Source organism: Anthonomus grandis, chromosome 6, assembly GCF_022605725.1.
Source record: "Anthonomus grandis grandis chromosome 6, icAntGran1.3, whole genome shotgun sequence".
NCBI lineage: Eukaryota > Metazoa > Arthropoda > Insecta > Coleoptera > Curculionidae > Anthonomus > Anthonomus grandis.
Window position 1 is genome coordinate 25,064,261 of NC_065551.1, and position 19,027 is coordinate 25,083,287.

General features: G+C 29.8%; 1 protein-coding gene across 2 annotated transcripts in view; it reads right to left on the reverse strand.

Moving 5' to 3' along the window:
• Positions 1 to 3,382: 3,382 nt before the first annotated feature.
• The window catches only part of LOC126737409 (uncharacterized), a 181,173-nt gene continuing 165,528 nt past the window's right edge, over positions 3,383 to 19,027 (reverse strand). Inside the window, exons 2-12 of one of the 2 annotated variants that reach the window (XM_050442298.1) lie at positions 15,599 to 15,771; positions 15,390 to 15,540; positions 14,425 to 14,644; positions 14,111 to 14,366; positions 13,875 to 14,051; positions 9,946 to 10,148; positions 9,743 to 9,890; positions 9,540 to 9,686; positions 9,370 to 9,479; positions 9,144 to 9,310; positions 3,383 to 4,627 (exon numbers count right to left, since the gene is read on the reverse strand). In XM_050442298.1, the coding sequence (XP_050298255.1) occupies positions 4,444 to 4,627; positions 9,144 to 9,310; positions 9,370 to 9,479; positions 9,540 to 9,686; positions 9,743 to 9,890; positions 9,946 to 10,148; positions 13,875 to 14,051; positions 14,111 to 14,366; positions 14,425 to 14,644; positions 15,390 to 15,540; positions 15,599 to 15,771 (1,936 nt within the window). In that variant the 3' untranslated portion in view covers positions 3,383 to 4,443. The remainder of the gene's footprint in view (positions 4,628 to 9,143; positions 9,311 to 9,369; positions 9,480 to 9,539; positions 9,687 to 9,742; positions 9,891 to 9,945; positions 10,149 to 13,874; positions 14,052 to 14,110; positions 14,367 to 14,424; positions 14,645 to 15,389; positions 15,541 to 15,598; positions 15,772 to 19,027) is intronic. The other variant, XM_050442297.1, reaches the window with a different exon arrangement.

Here is a 19,027-nt window from a genome sequence, read left to right on the forward strand (position 1 = left end):
TGTTGTTACCAAAGTTCGATCATATGAAAAAAGAAGGTAGTTTTATTAAACTTCTTAAAAAATATACGAATTAGGTTATATTTGAGGGCATTATTTCAGTTTTCTTTTAACATACAGCTTTTTGCACAGTACTTTTTATAAAACACTTTATACAGCTCTGGTACTAATAAAAATATTAAATAGAAAAAAGCCCTAAAGATTTGATAGCTCTGTCAAAACTAAAAGGAGGAAAAACACAATTAAAATGAACCAAAGAGATTTTTGTTTATTTCTAGGGGGTTTATTTAAATGGAATTTATATAGTTGCATATCTTTTAAAAATTAATATATTTTATTACTATGGAAAAGGATTTATAAAACAAAAACACAATGAAAATCAAAAAGGTTTTTATTTTATATTAAATTATTAAAAATTCTAAATAAATGAAGATGCTAAGGACTAGCTATAACATGTTAAATACAAGATGTTTGATGTGACTGTACAGTAATGATTTACTAAAAATAATTATACACAATGAATATAACATAGAACATATTATCAGAATATATTACCTAATGTAAGAAAAGATAGGGGGGATGAAAAGTAGGTAAATAAAAGGGAGAAGAAAACTTCTAGGATATGATATGAATACATTTTGATATAATTCTATAATGTTTCTCTTTACTCTACAACATTTATAAGGAATAATATAAAAATGGCAGTAATATTTAATATTTTGGTCTTTTATAGCTCAACTACAATACAACACGTAAAATTTCGAACATTAAAGGGTGAATTTTGAAGCGAAAATTTGTTTATTAAATTTTGATTACAACTAGTAACATTTATAATGTGTATAAAAGATTAGCTAAATTTAACATTAAATTTAAGGTATATTTTAAAAATTTATTCATTGTAGTTTTTTGCCTATTTGTGATAAAAAAACAATGCATTAGGTCATGTTTAATTTAAATAATGCATCGTTTTTACAAAAATAAATAGGGATGTTATAAATGCTTAAATGTTTATTGTCCCAGATAAATATATAATAAATAAATATTTTTAGGTAATGTGCTAGGATTATTATGTGATATACGAATACATTTTAAGCAGAATTTTTAAAAGAGACCAAGGATTTTTGTGCATTTGCATAACAAATTGGTTGATAGTATAATTGCTTTTTGATTATAATGTTTCATAACAAGTATCACAAATTTGAAAAAAACACTTATTCCTACCATGATAACAAAATATTTACAAGTGTGAATTGAAGAGACAACAAATAAAAAGGCAAAAATAATAATTTTTCATTTATTTATATGGTTATATTACATACTAGCCCCGAGTTGGCAAAAACGCAATAAAAAATAAATAAAATTTCTGTACAAAATGTTGAGTTTTTGCAATTGTAGGGCCGTATCTTTGACTAATTGTGATGGAACACTTATTGGTAATCATTTAATGTTCACAAGTACAACTTGTCGAAAAAATAAATAATTTTTAGACAGATTGTATTTGACAATGAACTTACATACAAACTTAAAAACAAACAAAAAAAAACTGATGGTTAAAATAATAATAGATGTGACAAAATGCATGTGATGATTTTAAGCCTACGAAATGTTAAATGTACAATATGAGTATATTCGGAAATTTATGAAACAAATGATACATTTAATTAAATTTATTGCGTGAGTAAGACAGTCTTATAAGTTTCAAAAAGTGATTGCAAAATGCGTATTTAATTCACAAAATATATATTGTGAAAACTTGTTGTAATTTTACTTCCAAAAGCAAAAACATACCTAAAAAGCGTTATTAAAAATAGTTTATTCCAATTATTATAAATATACTAGATCACGGTTCTTCAGCACAAAAAAAGAGGCATTTTCATAAATTTCCTTTTATATGTAAACACAAAAATTAGCACCATTCCTAATTAAAAATCCAACTTATCACACAATTCAGTCACAGTGCATACAATTTCAATTTTAATTATATAATATTTGTATCGATGCCCAAAAAAATGTTTTTTTTTTTTTTGGTTATCGTAATTTTATACAATTTTTGCTTGGCAGTAAATCGTAGCTGGTCGCTTTACATATTTAATTTACTTTTGATTTATTGGCACGTAGAATACTTTTATTTTGAAAAAAAAAGGCACACGGTCCTTTCGTTTTTAATTTTGATAAATATAATAAACATGAAAGAACATACTTTGAAATATATTTTAACTGAGAATTTTGCATGTTAAAGATCTCCAGATATTTGAAAAATTAAATAAAAAAAATACTGAATAAAAGATTTAACAGGTAAAGATGAAAATACAAAAACTAGGATTTATATTACATGGGCTCAGTTTTTTAATTTGTAAAAACCTATACATACATAATTATAAATAGTGACCATTTAAGTTATGCATAAGACTTGTTCTTAATATGTTCACTCAAAGTGATATAAAAAAAATAAAATACAGTTACTTTAGCTCTATAAGAATAACTTTTTTGATAAATATTAGTGAAGAAAAACATATATACCTTCTGTTAAAAATATGTACTATAAAATATGTAATTAACACGTTATTTCATACTAAAATCAATTTTTGCCAAATGATGAATTGATCAAGAATACGTATTAGATATATTTTACTTTAGCATTACGTCAGATAGTGCTACAATATATGGTTCTAAAATATAAAGACTTGTGAGTAAGGCCCTTTTAAATTTTGTATAAAAATAATGTATTACTAATGGGTTTGGTTTACTTAATAGTAGGAAAAAAAATTAAAATACGATTACTTTGTGTAATTTTAGTTTATTAGAAAATATGAAGGAAAAAACGTTTTTTAAATTTACTGCCTTTAAAAAAATATATTTAATCAATAATGTAAACAAATAAAATGTTAAATGTTAAGATTTTTTTGACTGCTCAAAACTTGTATTATTCTTGAGAATTTTTGTTAGGAATATGTAATAGTACTTAAAAAAACTTAAAAAGAAAATAACTTTTTAATTAATATGACTATTTTAATTAGAAACTTTCTTAGTTTTTAAAATCTAAAAAAAACCTTATGAAAGTTAATATAGCCCAATTGGGACTTTTAAGACAAGAGTCAAAAGTTTTCTTCAAGAATAAAAAAGCTTAATAATTTTGACGAATATAAATGTTTTTTCTAATCATATATGAAAAAAATATATTTTTTGAATATGATATATCTAATAATTCTTTTGTAATTAAGAACAGGTTAGGCAAATCAAATAAATACAATATGTATAAATCCTATAAATTTGACTATTCTGTGAAGAGAAACTAATAAACAAATTAAAAAAAAGCAAGATAATGAAACTCAGTTTTTTTAATAAATAAAACTAAATTTTTTAATATAAAGAAAAAGTGTAAGGTAAGTGTAACTTATTAACTTAATAAATGAACATTCATCGTATAGATTTAAGTTATACATTAAAATGCATGCATTGCATTAAACATTTTTATCTATAATTTTTCGAAAATTTTATTAAATAATTTAAAACGTTTTTAATAGTCTTAGTTACACCTATTATATATGTTTAAAAACTGTTGAAAATAAAACTCTAATTAAATATTTATTAATAGTTTTAGACATCTGATGAAATTATAGGAACGTGTTATCCAAGCAATAAAAATGTATTTTTAAAATAATAAAAATTTCAAAGTGTGTTCTTCTACGTTCAAACCTATCATCGTTCCTTTAAGTGCAAGAAAAACAAAAGATCGCAAGTTTCTGAAACACAATTGGAATGATCGCACTTAAACCTAACCTTAATAATAACACAATAATTATAATAATAATAATAATATAAAAAAAAACTAAATGTACGAAAGTTACTTTTAAGCACAGCCTGGTGTATGTTTTTCGGGTTGAAAACTGGGTTGCAGTAGTAAGAAACACTGTCCATTATGTCACTAAATCGATCACTGCAGCCGTTGTTTAATAAAAAGTCTCAAAAAATATGGGAAAAAGTTACAAACTATTTAGTTTATGGAGAAGTTACCTGTCTATGGTCCAGCAATAAATATAAAACTATCAGCTTAAGAAGGTATAATGAAGTCGATATTTCAGAAATAACTATTGTTAAGATATCACAATTTGGTACATAAAACGAAACACTGGAAAAAAACTGCTATAGGAAATAAAAAGCCTTATATATAGGGTGGGCAGTTAATATATAATAATATTAAAAAATTTCTGCCAGGCAAATTGCTTTAAAGTTCACCACCCTGCTTTAGCGAATAAAATTGGCCACTTAGAAACCATATTCGCAAAGGTTTATATTTATATTCTAATACATCAGTCTATGAATTTATTTAATAATTATATTATTAAGATTTCCATTTGAAATATTTACCCTAATATTTTTTTGGCATTATTTTAAATTCTTTCCAGTGCTGACACAGTTTTTTCTAAAATTCGGTAGGAGTCGTTTTCATTTGGGCGTTTGGTAGTACCGTAGCACCATATACCCTAATAACCGGAATACGAAGAGAAAGCCTAATAGTACTAAGGTGTTCGCCCATAGTGGAAGGTATGTTCCCTGTGCTTCCAGGATTGAGGTAACAGGTATGTAGTCGGATTCTTGGCAGATAGGGAATTTTGATTTTTTTGCACAACTGAAAGAAAAAAAAAACAATTTATTAATAAAATGTATAATAACAAGGATGGTACTTAATATTACTTACTACCTATAAAATATTTTGTAGGGGAATTGAAATTACAAAACTACATTTGAAAAGTAACCATTTAATTTATAAAATTGAGTTTAATTTTGTCATGCTATAAAATAAAGTCTTTAAATTAATTACTATTCATTGCATATCTTTTTTTATCATTAAACAATATATAGAAGAAATTTGTAAATGAATTACCTTATTAATTAAAATTTATAAACAGAACATTTAGCAAAAAAAAATAAATATGTACCCAAAGCCCATATGTGCCATATAAGACATAAAATAACTTTCTAATAAAAAAAAATTAAGTATTAGTCTTTCTCTTGTGTTTTTTTAATGGCTTAAATAATATTTTTAAAATAAAAGTAAAAATATTGAAAATTGTTAAAAAACCTTTTATAAGGAGGAGTTTTATAAGGACGTTACTCCAGAAATTGTTTTATAACCTTGATGTCTTCTGTTCTTTCCGCTAAGATCAAAACTAAGTTCTGTGGATTCTATCATCATATGGAAGAGTTAAATTTTCTGTATTATAATGATAGTGTTCCAGAAAAGTTGAAATTGCTATTTTATTAAACTGTACTGACCGTTTAACATTTCGTAGAGATTTTCTTCCAGTTTTTACAAATAGCCTCCCAAAAAGAATGAACTGATATCAATATAAATTTCAGAAATAAGTTATTGATTCCTTCAAGGCAGTTGACGTCGTTTTATCAAAAGATCTTTAGTCTTCTTAAGGTTTCGTTGAATTTCCATCATGCGCTTTAATTTCCTGGAAGCATGAACCTAATTATTCCTTCCAGGCAGTAGTGGTCATTTAATTAAAAGATCTTCAGTCATCTTAAGATATCGCTGAAATTCCATCTTATGCTTTAACTGCCTATGCCTGGAAGAATGAAATTATTGATGGCACTTGGGGTCATTTTATTAGATGATCCTCAATCTTCTTAAGGTTTTTCTTAAAATACGATTTTCTGTTTCAATTGCCTGAAATAATAAAATTAATTATTCCTTCGAGGCAATAGAGGACATTTAATCAAAATAACTTTAGTCGTTCTAAGATTTGGCTGAAATTCTATCTTTTGCTTCATTTGCCTGATAGAATGAAACTAGTGGTTTCTTCCAGGCACTTAAGGTCATTTCATTTGAAGATATTTAGTCTTCTTAGGGTTTCATTAAAATTATACCAGATATAGCATCAAATTCCAATATGATTTTATCCTGTTGGGTATTGCAAATTTTTTTTTAAAATGGATTCGTATATTTAAGCCAGCAAGTATATACCCCTTCTCAATATAGTCAATATATAACTTTAATAATTCTTCACGGATTTCAGCAAATTGTCATTTGTCATTATGTATGGTCCTTCAGTGCTGACAATATTGTCTATAACTTAAGCTCAATCAATGAGATCTTCCGTGGATCTAATAGTATGTCGTAAAAGCCAATATTTTACCAAATCCCTTTAAAAAGAAAGCTGTTAAACTTCAAATTAAATATTTCAAAAGACTTCTTATTTACCAAGCAGCCATAGTACTTTTATTGAAATAATATAGTCTTAGTTTTCACTTGGGATTTTACTCTCACTTTCTAAGATCTGTAGAAGTTTTTTTGTAGATTACTATGGTTGATATTTATTGTATTTAATTTAACTGTAGTATACAAGGTTTGTTCCAGAAAACTATGACTATTACGCAAATATAACCATTGTACTCTCATCTTTGTTTTATGATGTTGATTTATATGTTAGTGTATCCTAAATTAATTTTTTTGTGAAAACTCATTAATTATTCCAAGGGCTTTTCTTTATTTTTGTTTATCTCAATTATTAATTTTGATTAGGTCTCGGTTAACAATTAGTTCCCATTAACAAAGTCATCAGAATATAATAAAATCGAAATTAAAAAATACAACTAACATGACAATAATAAAATAACTAAATCGGGTACAAATTATTACATATAATTAAAACTTGCATGTAAAACGAAATGATTTTTTCCTAAATAGTTTTTTTAGAGATTAAGGAATAAAGAAATACCGTGCTTAGAAATTATGAACTATTAAATAAAAAAATACATAAAAAACAATGGAAAAAATTATATAATGATAATCTGACTTGTAACTCATGGTCACGAAAAAAAAAGACGATACCTTAAAAAAATAATTAAATATATAATTTTTTAAAGCAACAATCGATAACAGTTAAAAAGACTTTTAGAAATAAATTATGTATTCTTTATTTATATGTAACTGTGAGTTATACTTGTGAGTGCTATTTAGTAATAAATATGACCTGTCTTAACCTGAAGCAAATAAAAAATTCTTATAAAGAACTTGCACATATAATATGTTAATAGCATTTCTAAGGTTATACAACAAAACAGCAATAATGTCATTAAAAAACTCCAAAAAACTAAATGTATACTTTTATAATGCAGGTGCTTTGAGAACTAAAGTAGCTTATCTGCGAAATGCTATCAACAGTTGCATATTTTGTATTCTAATTTTAGTAGAGTCTTGGCTTAATGACGATTTTTTGAACTCCGAGTTAAATTTTACTTACTTATGGTATTTTCTTTATTTCTATATTTAATGCCTCTGGTTTTAATCAGCAAGAGACATTTTGTCCAATACTTTCTATTTTGCTCTTATCGAGATGTTTGTTCAAATTAAACATTTTATGTCATCCAATTTTCCAACTTGGTTTAGTAGAAAATTACAGAATCTGGTTATTCAAAAAAAAAGTTGCTCAAACATAGTTAAAACATAGTAAAGATCCCATGAATCATGTTAATTTCACATATTGAAAGATAAAATATTGAAATTTCCTTTTTCATTTAAACAGATCAATAAATTACATAGGTCTAATTCATACACCAATAGCATGAAACCAAGGTTGCTGGTAATGTCAAGATATTGGGAACCTATTTGTCAGGTATTTTAAAACTACATACGGAGAACGTTTCTGCAAGGCTCCTGCTTATAAGTTTAAGTACAGTCTGTATTTAAATTGCATTTATTTTTCTTTGTTAGATATATATATTTCATGAAGCTTTGCGCATTTCTAACAGAAACTCTTTTGGCTCTGATTAACAGGTTAGTTTCTGTGCAATTATCATGGCACGTAGGCGATTGCTTAGTGATCATCAGCATGAATATTTTTTAAGTAGATCTACGATGACTAACTTGTTGACTTACCAGTATGATTCGATCGGTGCTTTTGAGAGGTCTATACGAGTTGATAGTGTGTATACAGACTTCTCAAAGGCTTTTGATAGGGTTGTGTAGTATGGGCCTTGGAGAAACTGGTCGAATTTTATCATAGTTTTAAGTGGTCGCATAAAGATAGGATAAATAGTTATATTTCTAATGGTTTTGAAATATTTTTAAGTGTGATTTAAAGTTCCCATATTGGCAACGTCTTTTTTAATTGCTCATAAGGGATTTACGTGATGAAATTATTCATTTAAAGCCTCTTGGTTTTGTTGATGATTTTAAACTGTATAAATTCATTCAGTCATATCTTGGTCACCATTAAATTTAAATTGTATTGCTGAATGGTGTGATAGCAATTGTCTCAAACTGAATGTATGCATTTCATTTGATTATTCTCATAAATGTATTAATTATCAATACACAATCCGCAATAATAAACTTAGGTCACCTGTTACAGTTTTTTAGCGCATATTTTGTCTTGGTCTTGTTACTTGAAATAATATACTATCGTGCCGAAAAAAAACTGGGACAGTAAAATCTCTTAAATCTCTTGGTCTATTAGAATAATATATTATGATGTTGTCAAAGTTAATTTAATTTTGTGACAGCCGCGTCAACAAAATCGTTCTTTCAAAATGCCTGTAGTATCTCCTCAATAAAAAGCGATAATATACACTTGTCTGATGGATGGAGTTCCTATAAGAAGAATCGCAGAAGAATTGGGCATTAGTAAAAATACCGTTTCCTTAGCTAAGGCAAAAAATGCAGAATATGGAGCTATTGTAAGAAATCCAGGTTCTGGTCGACCAACAATTTTATACTACATTCAAGATAGAGATTTTTTTTTGCAATTGATAACGACGGTGCGCCTACTAAGTATTAATAATTTTTTATTCCATATTATCAAAAAGGATATTAGTTAGTTTTGGTTTATTTATAAAATATGTTCCAAATAAAAATAAATATAGAAAAATAAAAATGTTTTGTATCAATATTATTATTTAAATATGTAATTATTAAGACTCCAAAAATTCATAATACGTAAATATGCCATAAGTAGACATACCCAAGGAATGCGATTTACTATAATAGACTAGGAGACAATTCCCTACCTAAATTTTAATGTCCCAGTTTTTTTTCGGCACGATGGTACATGTACAAAATGTTGTTTTACTAATTCTATACTATTACTAATTTTAAGTATAAAAAAAATTATTCTCCTTGGATAAGAGATACTTACATAATAGGCAGGCCATCACTAAATTCAACTATTTGCATATTTTGGTAAGCATAATGTACCATAGAAGTATACCGCATCCACGTCAGCCATGGAGGTATATTGGTCGCCAGGTAACCACCAAACAGTTGCGTGGCTAGTGTGTAGAGGGCGCTCATTGTTATACTAACCTAAAAAAATATATAAATAAAATTAATAATTATTAATAAGAAATAGTTTACAGACTTACTTGCATGTCCATACAGCAAGCCCCAATGAAAAAGCCCACACTTTGGGCCACTACAGTATTTAGGAGAAGGAATCCTAATAGAGTAAGGAACACTAATGGTGAATGAAAACCTGTAAATATTAATAATAAAAAAATACTATTTTGTTAGTTTGGTACGAATAAAGCATTACCTAACATAGGATATGATATACAGTGATATACCGCTGGTAATGTTATGGTCAATGGTAACTCTCCTACCATTTTGGCTAGATAATAGGCTGACAGTCGATACGCTCCCGACCGTCTCTCTTTATTTATTACTTCTCGTTCTGGTGGAACTATAAATTTTCCAAATTATATTTTAAATCAACGTTTAATTACAACTAACACTTACACGAACTAAGAGCTCCAAATAAGGCAAACAACATCCAATACGTCGTTGAAAAGAACATCCAACCTTGAATATCGTGTAAAGCTTCTTCACGCCTTTCCAGCTGGAACCATAAAAGTCCAGCCAGAATACCTAGACCTATAGTTTGAACCTAAATAAATCAACATTAGTTTTAATGAAATATTGTTAGTTTATATCCGTCTCACCCAATTTAGTTTAGATAACATCCGGGGTCTGGCTTCCTGGAAATTTCTTTGGGCTAACACTTTGAACTGTGTCCCAAAACTGGTGGGCCACGAGAAGTAACAATCTGCATCGTTTGTGTCTGAACTAACCGATGACGATGCGTGTGAATGTGTGTCTAACCATAGTCTTCTTACGTCTGGTTCCATTTGATTTAAGGCGTCTTCTGTAAGTCAAGGGTTTTTTTAACTATTGTAGTTTAAAAGCTGAAGTTTTTATATTCATATAAACGGTTGGATTTCTAATAAAATTAAATTGATTTGGCTTTAGGATTAAGTATTAGTAATTAATGATTACCCTAAGTATGATAAGAGATAAATTCTGGCATGGGCAATTGCCCCTTTAATTGCTAGAGAAAGAAACGTCTTTTAACGTGGAGATGACGTAAATTAGATAAAGAAACGTCGTATTTTTATCGATCATTCAATTATTTTTTAATTATACTTCTAAGTTTTATAATTTTTTTTAAATAATTTAGGAGTGGTTACATCTTTTCAAATTTTCTTTAAGGCTACAGATGATATAAATAAGATAGTGATAGATAGATATATGATAGATAAGTGGCTTAACCTAGCTTTAACTTTTCAGGTCAACCGTCCTATAATAATATAATAAAATTAATGAAAATCTATATAAAAAGAATAAAAAAATAAATAAAAAGGAATTAAAGAGATTTGTGACATCCAATATTATTATACTATATTTAAATTGAGGCTGGAAATAGTTTAACTTCTCATTTGATATTTTCTGGTATTATCTTTTAGCCTAAAGATGATGCAAATCTTAGAAAACTAAGAAAATTTTATGTTTTTATTGTGAAAATTGGATAAATGTAACTTTCCAGGTCAATAACTAGGGAAATAACTGTAAACTAGAAAAAAAAAACAATTTTTTTCAGGCATTGATAAAAATTACAGATTATTGTCATATTTAAAAACACTCAAGAAAATCTATTAAAATTAATTTTGTTTTCTCATTTTGCATTGTTTTTTTAAATAACTAAAAGTAAACCCATGGGTTGTAATAAAGAAATATTTAAGAACTGCGTTACAATACCATTTTTTGGAAAAATCACAATTATTCTAACTTTCTAGGTAAATATTGTACCGATATTGGCAACAGCATCATTACCACCTATTCTACATCATTCCAGAATGATACAAACAGGCACACTGCACGACATCTCTGCAGACGCATGGAAGGTTAGCGAATTTGTCAGACAGTGTTCTGTCGAGTATATAATGAACTGCGACATCACTGGGAGGCCAGTTGACAGTTCAGTGCGCGATATTTAAACCGAACGTAGTAGTAAATAAATACTGTCATGATCGTGTTTAGTATTATAAATGTCTAAATAAATCAGTTGACTATTTTGGTGCATCGATTGTTTAAATAAAAGGGGAATGAAAATGAGCTCCTATCCTAAGCTGTTCCCTACCTGAATGAAAAATTGTACTAGGTACTGATCGCTGGCAATATGGGCATAGAAAGAAGAAAAAGTCATTACCTATTGCGTCACTCGCTGAGAGTTACTAGCTGTTGTCAAAGCGATGGCGCAGTACTACAAGTGCCTCTATCAGAAAAAGTTCTTGTTGTGAACTTTGACACTGAACACCAAGTAGAAAGAATCTATTAAAATCCAGATGACCTTATATAGCTAGAATAGTTACGGGGCACAGGAAAAAAACCTTAGTTGTTGAGAACCATTATCGGTGATGATATCAAAAATATGGATCTTATAACAGACCAAGATGAAGATCCCGAATTATTGTCTTAACCCGATTAAAGAAGAGAAAGAAGCCAACTTGGAAGAAAGTTGTCCAGTATTCTCTCAATGTCCGGTTATATTGGGCACAATGGAGCTCTTTAATTTTGGAACATGGGCTCTTAAGTTGAAAAATGATTGACCACAACGACAAAGAGAGACGAAGGCAAATCGTTCCGTTTTAATATCGAATATCAAAATTGTTAGAATAAATTTGTGCCAACTTGTTAGGTCTTGGCTTAATAAAGACCTTGAGAAAAGTGAGGGAAAGATTTTACTGGATTAGGATCAAGACGTAAGGGACTGGTGCAGGAAATGCGTTGTATGTGCGGCAAGTAATAGACCGCAGATAAAGCAAAGGCTTTGATACGTCAGTACAACGTAAGAAGTCCCTTTTAAAGGATTGCTATTAACGTTGCTGGTCCGTTTCTCTAATCGGAAGCTGGAAATAAGTAAGTCGTGATCGTGATGAACTGCTTTCGCAAATAGGTTGAAACGTATCCTCTACTAATTCAGAAACAAGAAAAAGAAAAAATGGATTTGCCGATTTCGTGTATCCTTGGACCTACATTCAGACCAAGGACAAAATTTGATCCAGAACATCTGTAGATGCTTGGAATTAAAAAAAAACGAGAACTACTGCAGTACATTCGCAGTCTGATGGCATGGCGGAATGAATGAATTGAACCATTAATCGGTACTTGGCCAAGGTAACCTCTCATAAGAAAGTGGGATAGGTTTCTTCATCTTTTATTGCTGACTTATCGATCGGCTATCCATAAAAGCACAGGTGAATCTCCGACTTAAATAGTGATGAAAAGAGAAATTGTTGTTCCCAGGGAGGACTACATCAGTGAACTGCGTACAAGAATGTATGTCAAGTGCGCATTTCCATTCAAAGTGCTTGCGATCGGATTAAGGGCACCTATGATGACAATGTCAAAGGTACAACAAACAACTTATTTTATTTCTATGATTTTGAGACGGAAGAGTCTGATACCGAAAACTTAAACACTCTGAGATGGGCCATATAAAGTGCTGGAATCCAATGATCTTCTTTACAGAATATAAAATTTTATTAGCCCAAAGACTCGGTACGGCGTGACCTTTGATGTGCATCAAGACCTATTTACTGCTTTAGCTGAGTTTAATACTCAGATACATTGTGGCTTAAAATTTACAAATATTTGAGGAATAGCTGAGGAATTCCCTAGAAAGTTTGGGAAAATCCAAGAGCTTCATCGGTCTAACCCCAGAGTTTGGGAAAAGTAACAAATTTACTTAAGATAACCGATAAAGAGATTGGTAGAACTGAGCGTAGCAATTTGCAAACTCGCACAGGGACTCGATAATCTGGACTGCAGGATTCGTAGTATGTTAGAAGTGATCCTTAGGTCTACAGGCGTGCAAGTTCTGATTTGCTGTTATATTCTTCGACGTTGTTTTCTCAAGAAAACCAATATCCAGAATCTTTGAAATCATTTTGGATGAAATAAGCTTAGGAAGAGGGAAGTATAATGATATTAGCAACGCTGCCAATACTACCTGCTTTTGACCAGACACAAGCAGGCACACCGCACGACATCTCTCGAGATTCATGGAATGCTAGCGAATTTCCCGGACAGTGTTCTGCCGAGTATATAGGGAGTCGTTGACATTTAACAGTTCAGTGCAGTGCATTTCGAAATATTGGCGCGATATTTATAAATATAAACAAATAGTAGTAAATAAATACGAAGCAAATAAATATTTCTAGTAGTCCTACGTGATCGTGTTTAATAGTGTGTAAAAGGGTATAAATAAATCAGTACTATTTTCGTGCTTCGATGGTTTCAATGCACACCTAACGAACGGTAGGAACGTTACAATATTATGTATATATTCAGAAAACCTAACATCATTCAGTCCATAGAATTATTTGTCTGACTAGATCAGAAAGGTTTTAATATTTACTTTGTATTGATTTGTAACTGAATATTTAAATTATTTAATAATTCACAAATTCGTAGAAATTCTAATAGTATTTTATTGAAATTTTGTGTAAACTTTCCTAAGATATTAGAGAAATGTCTCATTTTTATTATGCTTCCCATCAATCAATTAAAAAAATTTAAAAGTTATACTCACGTTCTAAACTGGGATACGGTCCATGGTGTGGTAATATCTTATGGTCATATTTTACATCCGTAATATACGAAAGATCGTGGCATCTTAACTCTATGGGGTAATCTTTATTCTTTCTCGCTTCCTCAGAAGCTTTTATTATTTTTTGTCTTACTTCGTCTGGTCCTTTTATTTGTTCCACTGAAAATTTTATAAATATTTTTTTAAGCAAATAACAATAATTTCATTCATATACTTACAAATAAAATCAGCAGGATTATAATGGGGCATAATATTAAGCCCGACGCTGCTGAAAAAATCGACCACCTTGCAGGTGTCTCCAAAATAGGCTGTTCTACCATTACATAACAACAGAAGCTTATCACATAAATGAAATATCTGTGAGGAGGGTTGATGTAAAGTAATAACAACCGTTTTTCCTTCTGAAACTGCATAACGTTTTAAAGTCGTCATTAAACTGTGGGCTGAGTGGGAGTCTAAGCCTGAAGTTGGCTCCTAGAATATACAAAAAAAATTATAACTATAAAAGTTTAAAAAGAAATTTCACACTTACATCTAATAACATTAGTGAAGGATTGGTTAGGAGTTCACAAGCAATATTGGCTCGCTTCTTTTCGCCACCACTCAGGCCTCTTTTCAAATAATCCCCAATTATCGTGTCCTGGCAATTATTTAGTTCTAAAACGTCAATGATATGGTCGACGTATTGCATTTTTTGTGCGTGCGACATTACGTCTGATAGCCTCAGTCTTGCTTGGTATTCTAGAGTTTGCCTAAAAAAAGAAAAAAAGATGTTTAATATATAATCCATCAACATGGAATTTTTTGTTTTAATTATATAGAAAACAAAAGAATTCATCATTGTACACTGTCACCAGAGAGCATAAGTTTAGGCCAATTTGTTGTGACTTATTGATTCCCGATTCTCATAAACGATCTTTCCAGAATGTTTTTTAAAATTGCTTTGATTGATTAAAAACCTAGTGCTATATCACCTTTCATTGTTAATAGATTTTTCTTTATTAGTGTTATTAATTGCTTCTTTAAAATGAAATAAATATATAAGGAAATTTTGAAACAGAGCATAATCTGAAGAAGCTAAATTAAAAAGATATTCAAGAATTTTTTTTAAATCATATGCATTTATATTTCATACTTAAACATCTCCTGCTAGGAGAAAGCTTACTTTTGATACATGGTGCTTGATTGATTTATTTCCATCTACATATTTTTTACCATCTTTATTCTTTTAGAAAACAATAATAATAAGATTGACTTATTGTCACCATTTCTATAAATTTAATAGTTGTATCCTCTATCATCTTCTTGGAATGCATGACTGAGCTGTGCAGAAAATGGTGCTACACAGATTTCCGTCAGAGCAAACATATTATTTTTATTATATTTTCTTAAATTGCTTATTTTATTTAGTTTATGATATATTATTAAGGATTTTCGAAATAAAACCAAGGTTTTTATTGTAAAAAGTAATGTAAATACTAAAAATTAAATTATTACCTTAAAGTTAGATCTGGAAAAAAGATGTCTTGTTGCAACACATAACATATCTTCCTTCTCCATCTTTTACAAAGGGGATCCCTGTTAAAGTAAATCTGTCCAGAGTCCAGTTTTAGGCGGCCACTTAAAGAATTCAAGAGGGTGGTTTTGCCTGAAAAAGACATTTTTAATGAATCACAAATTCACAATAAAAAAGGGGCTGTACGTACCACAACCACTAGGTCCCATAACGGCCAATATTTGGCCAGGTCGCACCAACCCATCGATATCTTCTAATATGGTCCGACCGCCCACTGACACTGTAATACCTCGAAATGCTAAATGTACTGGTAAAGGCCTTTGGTCCAGGAGACATGGAAAATGAACTGCTGTAGAATCTACTCTGTAACGAAAAAAAAGGTTTGGTTAGTTATCTTGGGAAGGGAATGAATGAAGTGTTTATTTTTAGATCCTCAATAGTCCGCACCTGTATTACGGACAACGAAATCCTTTATCAGACCCAGACAAAATTATTTTAGTATATCTTAAACAAACAGGAGGAAAATCACAAATGTAAATATATTTTGTTGTAAAACAAGAATATAAACGTGTTTGAATCACATTTTAAATTTCATCAAATAATTTTGATGTTTGTTTAGTCCAAAACTGATATTGATCTTGTCATTGAACAAATAATATAAACCTTATACACACTACATGGAAAAATGGGTATAGGGTCGTAAGATAAACTGTCTGGTCCTTCAAAGCTTGCAAATTCAGCATTAATCACTCTAATTTTTTCTTTAAATTGTTTTATAAAATCAGAATTATCAATTAAAGAAAATACAAACTTAAATCATTTTTCTTCTGCATTTTTGTTTTCAATAATCTAATGGTATACATTTTAAATTAATCATTTCTAATAAGGAGTTCGACCCTGTATAGTACCCCCAAATAGATAACTAATCCAGCAATTATCGTCAAATTACTGAAAGTTACAAAATACGATAATAATGAGCTCCTAATCCAGCCGACATTCGACCCATTGAATAAGGGTGATTTAACATCAGTCTAGGGAACTTATTACGTAATAATTGAGCAAAGTGTGGAGGCCACCGATAGATAGATCGATGAGACGGACCCGTGAACTCTACTGACCCCATACAGCCCGTATAGTGCTCTAAAAGTAGACCGTATGCACCAATAAAGATTTACTTTATAGCTCAATAAATATTATATAGGAAAAACAATAATCCTCATTATGCCAGAGATTTACCAAAAAAATTAAACAGTTTCATAACATCACTAAAAAATATTAGTTACACGGGTTACTTTCCAGAAAGTTTTTCAAATTTTCACTACCTGGGCCTATACCACTGGATGTCACATTTCTGAATAGCAAAAAGGCATTTGAGAGTGTTTTAATGATTTGCACTCTGGGCAAATTTAAATATGGCCAAAATCATTTTAAGGATCTCGAATAAAAGATTAGTTTTGTTATTTTTAAACACTGAAAGTGCATTGCTTTCTGTAATAAGAAACAGAAGTTTCCCATAACCTTTTAGAAAACCCGTTGAAACTTTCAAATTCTTTCAATAAAGCAGATCAAGAATAATATGATTAACAACAAATAAATAAAATACAACATGGAAGATACTACATCCAACTGGACTAACTCACTGATAAATTTGACGATAATACTGAAGATCGTAATGACCTTAAAAATAGTGAAGGAAAAGATAACAATAATAAGTATTAGGATCACATGATACATGATTACTAAGAAATAATAAAAATACGATTATCCAACTAGAAATTCAGTGACATTTAAAATTGTTTAAAATTTCAATACCTCGTCCAATGCAAGTGACTGTGGGTATCTTCCTGAAACAATAGATTCGGAGTGACCAAAAGTCATGAATGTAATGGTCAATAGAGACCTTAGGTAAAGAATATTTATACATTTAAGAAAGTATCAGGAAATTTAAAATCTATACTTCTCTAGATATTAAAGAATGAGCATGATATTGGAAAACCTAAAGAAGCATTTAAGAAACGAGTATAGTTGCTGCCAGATATCAAGATCTTCTTGATGATCTAAAAAGGAAAATTAAATAAATGTCTATACAGGCAGTAAACACAAGATAAATAATTAAACAGTACTAAATACCAATCAAAACAAAAACAGATAAGTGGATCAGACCGCGACTATAGGGCATATCTGATGATAAAGAGGATAGGGCTCTTAGTAAGCTCTTTAATACTACAAAAAAGCCAAAGTATTCTTGATCATTAAATGTTATAAAAAGAAATAATCACCCCACAATAAAATTGGACTTATCTACGTAGCAAGAAAAAAGTATGATCTACAAAATTTTATTTAAAATGTCCAGATCACAAATACAAAAGTAAGAATAAAACAAGCCAGGCGCAAATAATTAGGAGTACATAAAAAATGATGCGATAACAATACATGTTTTAATTAGTTCAGTAAATCTTAATTTTATTTGCTAGCCTCATCATTTTTTTTCACTTTTGACCGCCTTTCTAATTTTCTTAATAAATTGAAGTATATTTTTAAAATCCTAGTACCCGTTGCTGTTACATGATATTGCTTAAAAACACAGCGATTAAATTGAAATCTTGGCAAGTTCATTGATCCTTTAATATGCCTAATAATAGCCGGAACAGCAAATATTTATTACATGATTGCAAATTTTAGTGATATATGAATGAAGAGGCGTGTTTACGAACCATTTAATATTTAATCGTGACGTTTAATGGCAAGTTAAAACATAACTTAATTACGCCTTTAGGGATATATTTTTTTTTTAAAGAGGGTTGGAAATATAAAAGAATTTCGCGTAAGGGTCGTTGACATAACCTTGAAAATTAACACACTATTTATATGAAAACTCTTGCAGGCCTATAAAAAAACCTAATGACTAACCCATACACGAGAAAAACATAACGGTCACTATTACGTCCCCATTAATATCATCTTAAAGGCAATAATCAACTATGGTAATCAGAAGATCTGGGCTAAACTACAAGCCTGACCTTGACTGGCCTGGCAGCCCGATTTTTGAGCGTCACAACTCGCATACATAACCTAGTGACCTCACAGTTCGTTGAACTTACCAAAATACTGTGTTTTATATTGTGAGGATGTTTCCTATAGCATAACTTAAATGGATGTGGTGAACGTTTTATTATAAAAGCGAGCGTGGTAAACTAATAAATTAATTTGTTATGCTGCGTCAACAAATAAACATTTTCTTATACAAGTTAACACGACAACTTAATCTGGAAACTTCTTCGTCTTTAATATAAGACAAATAGAGGCAGTTTACTTAGGGCCTATTACTTTCAGGTTGACTTAGGTAATGAGATAACTATTTGAATAAACTCGCTAGCTAAACTAAGTCTCCCGCTGGCGGTAGTTTATTTATTGGGTAAAATGAAGAAGATTGTCTGCACCAGAATATGAGCTTTAAACAAAAAAAGTTTATGTGGCTAATAAATGCAAAAACCGACGCACACACAAGAAGTGAAAAGTCAACGAACCGCAGAGATGGCGTCAAATTAATTTAATGCGAAATCGACTTAATTAGTTGCCGAAAGTTGCAGCATCGCGCGACGTCATCGCCCCAAACTAT